Source organism: Ctenocephalides felis, unplaced genomic scaffold (assembly GCF_003426905.1).
Source record: "Ctenocephalides felis isolate EL2017-DRISC unplaced genomic scaffold, ASM342690v1 CF-g0.4_SCAFFOLD_00845, whole genome shotgun sequence".
Lineage (NCBI taxonomy): Eukaryota > Metazoa > Arthropoda > Insecta > Siphonaptera > Pulicidae > Ctenocephalides > Ctenocephalides felis.
The window spans coordinates 888,518-898,115 of NW_020536999.1; the positions used below are offsets into that span (position 1 = coordinate 888,518).

At 25.3% G+C, this 9,598-nt stretch overlaps 1 protein-coding gene across 1 annotated transcript in view; it reads right to left on the bottom strand.

Annotated features, from left to right (window-relative positions):
- The window catches only part of LOC113375941 (zinc finger protein 1-like), a 44,497-nt gene extending 37,376 nt beyond the window's left edge, over nt 1-7,121 (bottom strand). Inside the window, 1 exon segment of the mRNA XM_026615880.1 lies at nt 7,032-7,121. Within this exon segment, the coding sequence (XP_026471665.1) occupies nt 7,032-7,092 (61 nt within the window). The 5' untranslated portion in view covers nt 7,093-7,121.
- Between the last annotated feature and the right edge of the window lie 2,477 nt (nt 7,122-9,598).

A 9,598-nucleotide genomic window follows, 5' to 3' on the forward strand; every position in this document is an offset into this window, starting at 1 on the left:
TTTGTTCGAGAACTTTGGTGCGATATATTTGTTTCCAATAGGTCTTTGTGCATTTTATTACTTAAATAAATACAAATGATACTTTTGAAAAAATGTAAAAAGAAAAGGATAATAGGGATAAAATTATTCATTAAATACAATGTAATATCTTCAGAAATTATTGTACATACGAAATAAAAAATTGAATCAATTCAAAAGAATAAGGAAAAGATTTTAATGGAATCTTCTGAAAAAATAAAATTTCAATAATAGACGCAATTATTTAATAAAGAAATAATATAAATTATTATACGTACATTGTATACTTGAAATTGTGAAAAAGTTTTTGTATAATTATTTTTGGTTGGATCCCACGAATTTTGGGTAAAAGATATTTTACCAGTTTTATAAGAAAGTACAAATTTTTGGAGAATAATATAAACAAAAAACTGAAAATACTAAATACACAAAATATGGTAAAAAGTTATAAATAGTAAATTTAAGAATATATAAATTTATATATTAATTTCGTATGTATATAAATTTTGTTTTATATAAACGACAAAGTATTTTTATCCGACTACATGTTTTGGATCTGCTTGTACGAAAATTATGGAAAGTCCCATTAGTAATATACAAATTTTCACACACACACACACATATATATATATATATAGCAATAAATTTGCGAAAATAGTGTGGGCGTACCTTTACAATTTCCGAATGAATCATTCCACGATATTAATCATAAAACCTTTATGAAATTATGTTACAATATAAACTTCTAAGCCATAAAATCTAGATTTAATAAAAAACAATAGTTTTTATGTAAATAAACCAGAAAATATATTTATAAACATATTTTTATCTATAATTTTGTTTTAAAACATATTAAGTGCAAATATTTTTTTAACTTAATTCAGTTCAATAATTGAAGTTTTATTGAAAATCTTTGTATCAAAGTGTATGAAATGGTATATATATAGAATTTTAGTAAATTTTATCTAGTTTCTGCTAAGGTAACTATAAAAGAGTGCCCGGAACAAAGTTTTCAAGTTATTTGAAGAAATGCAGAAAAATGTCCCGAATCCTTATATAGCAAATCTATTCCCTGAAAGATTTTTTTTTTTCAAAATTTTTGTATCCTAGTTTATAAAACTTTTTTAGTAGATTTTAGTATAATTTATCTAGATTCTGCTAAGCTAATTTCAAAAAAGTACCCGAAACAAAGTTTTCAAGGTATTAAAATAAATATGGAAAAATGTCCCGAACAAAAAATGCCTCAAGAATATTCGTTTCTTGTAACTGTTGGTTTGTTTAAACAAAATAATTTATTTAACGAGCTCCTCAGGCAGTGCGACTTTGAAATGATAGTATGTTATTCTATGATATGTATACTATACAGTATAATACTAAAATTGATATGGTTTTCGACAATATTTCGAATTATTCACAATTTTGTGAACAAAGTACACAAGAATATTGAGTTCTTGTTACTGTAGATTTGGTTTAGCAGAATAATTTATTTAACGAGCTCCTCAGGGAGTACGACTTTGAAATTATAGTATGTTATTCTTTGATATGTATACTATAAAGTAAAATACTAAAATTAATAGGGTTTTTGACAATATTTCGAATTATTCAAAATTTTGTGGACAAAGTACACAAAAACATTGGGTTGTTGTTACTGTAGTTTAATTACTTGTTAGCAAAATAATTTATTTAACGAGCTCCTCAGGAAGTACGACTTTGAAATTATAGTATGTTATTCTTTGATACATATACTATAAAGTAAAATACTAAAATTGATAAGGTTTTTGACAATATTTCGAATTATTCACAATTTTGTGAACAAAGTACACAAGAACATTGGGTTGTTGTTACTGTAGATTAGTTGTTTGTTAGCAAAATAATTTATTTAACGAGCTCCTCAGGAAGTACGACCATGAAATTGTAGTATGTTATTCTTTGACACGTATACTATGAAGTAAAATACTAAAATTGATAGGGTTTTTGTCAATATTTCGAATTATTCACAATTTTGTGGACAAAGTACACAAAAACATTGGGTTGTTGTTACTGTAGTTTAATTACTTGTTAGCAAAATGATTTATTTAACGAGCTCCTCAGGAAATACGACTTTGAAATTATAGTATGATATTCTTTGATACGTATACTATACAGTAAAATACTAAAATTAATAGGGTTTTTGACAACATTTCGAATTATTCATAATTTTATGGACAAAGAACACAAGAACACTGAGTTCTTGTTACTGTAGATTAGTTACTTGTTAGCAAAAATAATTTATTTAACGAGCTCCTCAGGAAGTACGACTTTGAAATTATAGTATGTTATTCTTTGATATGTATACTATAAAGTAAAATACTAAAATTGATAGGGTTTTTAACAATATTTCGAATTATTCACAATTTTGTGGACAAAGTACACAAGAACATTGGGTTGTTGTTCCTGTAGATTAATTACTTGTTAGCAAAATAATTTATTTAACGAGCTCCTCAAGGAGTACTAAATATACTGATATATATATATATATATATATATATATATATATATATATATATTAAAAGAAATATGTATTTGAAGGTATATTTTTACTTGTGAACTAATGCGCCGTCAGGTGAGGTCATGTCTTCAAGAAGCTTTTAAATGAATTTTATTTTTAGAAATTTCTCCCTACGTGTATCTCGATTTATATATATATATATATATATATATATATATATATATATATATTCCTCTATATACATGTCCAATTCCAAAATAGAAACAAATCTTTGTCAAAAGGTAACACGAACGCCGAAGGCTTTTACATTTCAAATACCTTTCAAATACTTCTACTTTGAATTTCTAAAATAGATTTAGAAATAGTTACGGAAAAACAACATTATATGCTATGTAAACTTATTATTATTTTATATATGCTGAAAATCTACTTATTTATTTATTAATAAGCAATTTAACTGTCTCACAGAAATTTTAAAATAAATTGTTATTTCAAATGTATATAATACAATTTACCTAATTAACTATTTTGCTGAAAATTGTCATCTGTATCTAATTCAGAATTTACGGCCAAAATAAAAGTTTCTATTGACAATTTTGAAAGATTTCGTTGAAATATTTTTGTAGAGTAAATTTTAGAATTTTCTTTTAATATATGGATTGATTTTGTGTCCTTTCTTCGATAAAATGTCAAGGTAAACATAAAAACAGAACCTTTTGATATCGATATTTATTTCTATTTTGACTGTACAGACGGCGAAGTTTTCACTAATGGCGGGAAACTTTTTTTATATCTCTACTTCTCGAAAAACGAGGGAGTTATACATACATAGAAATACAAATATACATACATATATATACAAATGTATGTATATACACCAAATTCTTCAGAGTGTCCATTAAAAACGAAAAATGTATTAAAGAATCTTTAATTTTTCCGAACGTTTCACATTTTTTTATTAACTCGAAATTTTTGTTCCTAGCACTCTTTTTTTGTTAGCTTAGCAGAAACTAGATAAAATTTACAACATTTCCATATAAAAACATTCATATACCCCAAAACAAAAATTTTGAATAAAACTCGCTAAAAGTCGCTAATATAGACTGTAGAAATTTGCTGTGTAATATTACGGACGTTTTTTACATTTTTTTAAATAACTTGAAATTTTTCTTCCGGGCACTCTTTTTTTGCTAGCTTAGCGGAAACTAGATAAAATTTACAACAATCCCATATAAACTGATTTATATACTCCCATACAATTTTTAACTTCCCGTAGGGCAAGTTATAGTAATCGCAAAAAAATCAAAAATGAAAATTTTTATATATCTTTACGTTTCAGAGGTTTCTTAACATTTTGGCATACCTTAGAAAAAATGGATGTATGTGTGTGTGTGTGTGTGTATGTATGTGTGTGTATGTATGTGCGGATACAAATTTTCGTCGACGATTTCGGGAACACGGATCAACCGATTTGAATAATTCAAAAAACATTCGATTCGTATTGATAAGGAGACGTGCTGATTAGTTTTTGGCGAAGGCAGGTCTAGCCGTTCCGAAGATACGGGGTAAAAAGTGCCGAAAACGGTAACTCAGTTTTTAAGAGAACGGAGCGTCCGATTTGAATAATTCAAAAAACATTTCACTTGTATTGGCAAGATGAAAAATCGATAAAATTTTCATGAAGGTAGGTCTAGCGGTTTCAGAGATATAGAGGAAAAAGTAAAAAAATGAGCCATTTGGCGGTCAAAAATGTTCATTAGACATATGCACATCAAATTATCAGATATTTTATAGAGATTTTAACAATAAGTATACATTTTGTTAACATTCCTATGGGTTCCGTACCAATGCTTATGCGTTAGACAGCGACGCGGCGCTTACGCGCTTTATATTTTGTCCCTATGCAGTTAAAGCAGTACGATTGCTTTGAAAAGAAAGTTCAGATCTTCCACAATATGTCAAAATAAAGAAAAAAAATTTTTTTTCAAAAAAAAAAATTTAAAAAAAAAATTATTTTTTTTAAAAAAATTTTTTTTTAAAATTTTTTTTTTTCAAAAAGAGTAATTTTTTGTCCAATTTATAGTTTCTCAAAAATCTTATTTTTTCAAAGTAAATTTTTTTCAAAAATGTTGATCGTTTTTTAAAAAAAATAATAATTTTTGGTACGGGAAGTTCCAGCAATTTGCCTTAAGGCACGATGCCCTAATTGCCTTAAGACAGAATTCCACTTACAGCTAGTTTTTAATAAAACTCGCTAAAAGTCGCTAACACATATTGTACAAATTGGTTGTGTAACATTATGGACGTTTTCTTACATTTTACATAAACCACTTATATAAACAGGTTTATATGTTTCCTTACAATAATTTTATATAAATCAAGCTTGAAAGTGTGAATTATATTTAGTAAAGTATTTTTTTTCCAAAGACTGTCTCTGTTAATTAATTAAGGCGGCTTAAGACAAAAGAATTTATCTTATCTAATGAAAAATGTTAAGCAGAACTATGTTATCTATAAAGTGGAATAAAAACAATCGTCATTCTTTAGATATTGTTGTAAAATAATCTTTTTGATATAAAATACGCCGCTTATTATCTCACAAAGATTCTTGGAGGACATTAATTAATAATGTTCAGTTCTCAAGATGGCTCTTTCATGTGCATTTATTTAAAAAAATTGGTTTGAAACATGCAAGACTGTTCATGTGGAATTGTTGTAAATTTTATCTAGTTTCTGCTAAGCTAATAAAAAAGAGTGCTGGATATAAAATTATCAAGTTATTTTAAAAAATGTAAAAAAAAACGTTCCTAATGTTACACAGCCAATTTCTACAATATATATTAGCGATTTTTAGCGAGTTTTATTCAAACTTTTTGTTTTTGAGTATATACGTGGTCTGTTCAAAAAGTACCCGGAATTTTCGTTTTTTCAAAAAAATATTTATTTATTCGTCTACATTAATGTGGTCCCCTTCAAAGTAGTCCCCCCCAGATATAATACACTTATGCCAGCGTTTTTTCCAATTTTCGAAGCACCCTTGATATTCACTTTTTGATATGTCCTTGAGCACTCTCAGCGATTTTCTTCAATCGAGGAAAACCGCCGTCCTTTCATGGGTCTCTTCAACTTTGGGAATAGGAAAAAGTCACACGGAGCCATATCTGGTGAATTTTTGCACTTTGCAACACTTTATTTCATTTTTTACGCAAAATTTAATACAAATTCTTTGACTTTTCAATTCTTCCATTGTAAAAATCGCCGAGCTCAGAAAAACACGTCGAACCTTAGCGACTACCACAGACAAAGTAAACAGTGAATATAGCTGAAAATTTCATCATACTTTAGGGGCATGTATACCAACACAATAAAAAAAAAATTTTGACAATCAGACACTCCAGACCCGCGAAATTTAATTATTAGTAATTCCGGGTACTTTTTGAACAGACCACGTAAATGTTTTATATCGAATTATAGTAAATTTTATCTACTTTTAGCTAAGCCAAATAAAAAAGAATGTCCGGAACAAAATTTTCAAGTAATTTTGAAAAATGTCCCTCATGATTCACCTCAAATTAGCAGATTTCATATTAATGATTTTAAACTTATTGTATTCAAAATTTTCATATCAAAGTGTATAAATCTGTTGATACAGTATTTTTGTAAGTAAATCTAGTTTCAGCTAAATAAGTAATCTAGTTTCAGCTAAGCAAACTAAAAAACTATTGCTCAGAACAAAATTTCAAGTAATTTAAAAAAATGAAAAAATGACCCTCATAATGCACCTCAAATAAGTACATTACATATTAGCGACTTCAAACTTATTGTAGTCAAAATGTTCATATCGAAGCATATAAATCTGTTTATACAGAATTGTAATAAATTTTATCTAGTTTGTGCTAAGCAAATCAAAAAAGAGTTGCCCAGAACAAATTCGTTATTTAAAAAAATGACAAAAAATGTCCCTTATAATACATCTCAAACTAACACATTACACATTAGCGATATCAAACTTATTGTATTCAAAATTTTCATATCGAAGCATATAAATCTGTTTACACAGTATTTTAGTAAATTTTATCTATTTTCCGCTAAGCTAACTAAAAAAGAGTTGACCGGAACAAAATTTTGAGTGATTTAAAAAAATGTGAAATGTACCGAATCCATATGTAACAAAGTACCATAGATGTGCGAGTTCAAATTTATTTTTCTCTAAATTTATGTATAACACTGTATAAAAAAGTTTATATGAAATTGTTATAAATTTTATCTAGTTTCTGCTAACTAAAAAAGTTGTCCAGAACAAAATTTTTGAGTAATTTAAAAAATTATCAAAAAATGTCCCAAACTATATTGGCTACTTCATACTAGTTCCTTCAACGTACCAAAAGCTCTTAAGAACTAACAACAAATAAAATAAAAAAATATATAAATATAAATATAAAAATATATATAAAAATATAAAAAATATATAGATATATAAAATATATATAAATAAATATTAATAAATGAATAAATAATAACATACATGGTCTCGTGTAGAGTGCAGTGGTGGATTGCATCATTTGCATCATTTCTGGATACTTCATCGGTGACAAATGATTTCTTTTTTTTCACCTTAGTCAAAACTTCTTTAACTTTGACATCACTGAACATCGATACCAAATCACATTCGATACAAAATCATCGATAACATCATACTTTTTGCAAAAGTCATATTGTTTAAACAAATAAATCACAAACTGAAAATCAATAGTAATAAATTAATAAATAAATAAATATATATTAATTTATATATATATATATATATATATATATATATGTATAATTTATAAACAAATATTTTTAAATATTAATTATTATTTTTTATGTTCTTTGTTCAACGTATATGTTTATAATAAATTTTATATCATATATTAACAAATAATCTTTAATATATAATTTTTATTATTTAAATAATTTATTATAACTATTTAATTTGTTCAAATTAATATTAATTATATTAGTTTATTGTGTTTATATATTAATTACCATATTTTTTTTAAATTTATAATTATTACCAAAAACCAAGAAATCAAAACTGAAATGAAATTTTTTGAAGAGATTTTTATGGATTTTTTTAGATTTTCATTAGAATTTTTGTTTTGGATGAAATTACACAAAATATTTGTTAAAAGAGTAAAAAATAGATAAAATTTATAATAATTTGCTAAATACTTCTCTGGATAATTAGATGATTTTTTTAATAATATAATAAGAAGAAATGTAATTGTCCATATAAAAAACATTAAACGATGGATTTGTTAATATTTTTTTTTATATTTGTTCAAATTATTTCATCTATATAAAATTATATAAAATTAATTGTGTTATAATAGTTTAGAGTAAATGAAAATTTGACTCGTAAAAAATTATTAGAAAATTAGAAATTTCTATTAGAAACTTTAATTCGTAAAAAAAAATTGTCCTACTATAAATACATAAAATTAGAAAAAGTTTTACTATTCGGTAAATATTTAATATTTTTCATCATGTTAGTTAAAATTGTAATAGAAACTATATAAAAAAAAATAAGTTTTTTTTATATAAAATTAATTGTGTTATAAAAGTATGAAATAAATAAAAATTTTATACGTAAGAAATTATTAGAAAATTAGAAAATTCTATTAGAAACTTTAATTCGTAAAAAAAAATTTGTCCTACTAAAAATACATAAAATTAGAAAAAAGTTTTACTATTTGGTAAATATTTAATATTTTTCATCATATTAATTAAAATTGTAATAGAAACTATATAAAAAAAAATAAGTATTTTTTTATATAAAATTAATTGTGTTATAAAAGTATGAAATAAATAAAAATTTTGTACGTAAGAAATGATTCGTAATAATTATTTAAAAAAATTTAATTCGCAAGAAAAAAATATTTTGTCCTATTATAAATATATAAAATTATAGAAATTTTAACTTTTTGGTAAATGTTTAATATTATTCATCATATTAGCTAAAATTGTGATAGAAACTATATAAATATATTTGAGCAATTTTTAAAGAAAAACTTAAAACTTTTAGTATCTTGTTATTAAGAAATCAAATTATTATTTAACTTTGGACGTCTTTTGATGCATTTTTTTTACGTTTCGTCATGTAACTTTTTTTAAATAAAAATAATAACAAATTATGTTAAGGACGTAAAAAGTACTATAATGTTTTAGTAAATATTTTAGAATCCTACGACATCTTTTAAAAGCTCAACAAGGACCTAAACCCAAAACTTATATGAGTTGCATTTTAAACGAATCGCTTTATGTACTTTTGCACAGAAATTATTGTAACTTTGCAAATAATTAAAATATCAACAAAGTATGTTAGAAACATAAAAACTACATCTAATTTACTAATATTTAGTGAAAATTTCGTTATCCTACGACACCTCCTAAAAGTTCTACAAAGACCAAAATACGAAGCATTGTAAACCGAATCATTTTGTGTGCTTAAGCATAATTATTAATGTAACTTTGAAATTATTTAAAATATCGGCAAAGTATGTTAGAAACATAAAAACTGCATAAAAGTTACTAAATTTTGGTAAAAATTTCATCATCCTACGATATCACCTAAAAGTGCTTCAAGCCCCTAAACACCTAACTCACATCAATTCTATCTTAACACAACCTCCAGCACATTTTTCCACAGTTTGCCTTATAACTTTGCACAGACTCAAAAAAACAAAAAACAATATTAAAACCAAAAAAACTACATAAAATTCCCAACATTCCAACAAAAAAATCATTTTCATAACACATCTGCAAAAAATGCTACGACCTCCCAAACCCAAAACTTGTACACATCACATCTCGCATTATAATTTTTTTTTTTTTTTGAAGTAAAACTTCTTAACTCACTCTGACAATCACCATTGGTCCAGACGTTCGCCAGCGTCCACAGGCGATACGAATAGCTGTCGTAACAGCCGAACATGCTTCGGTCGGATTCGGCTGCTGTTTCAGCACATTTCAGCCTCGCCACCATAATAATTGATTTTTATTTTTAAATTTTTTTTAGGGAAATTAGGGGAGGTTTGATTTCTTGATTTT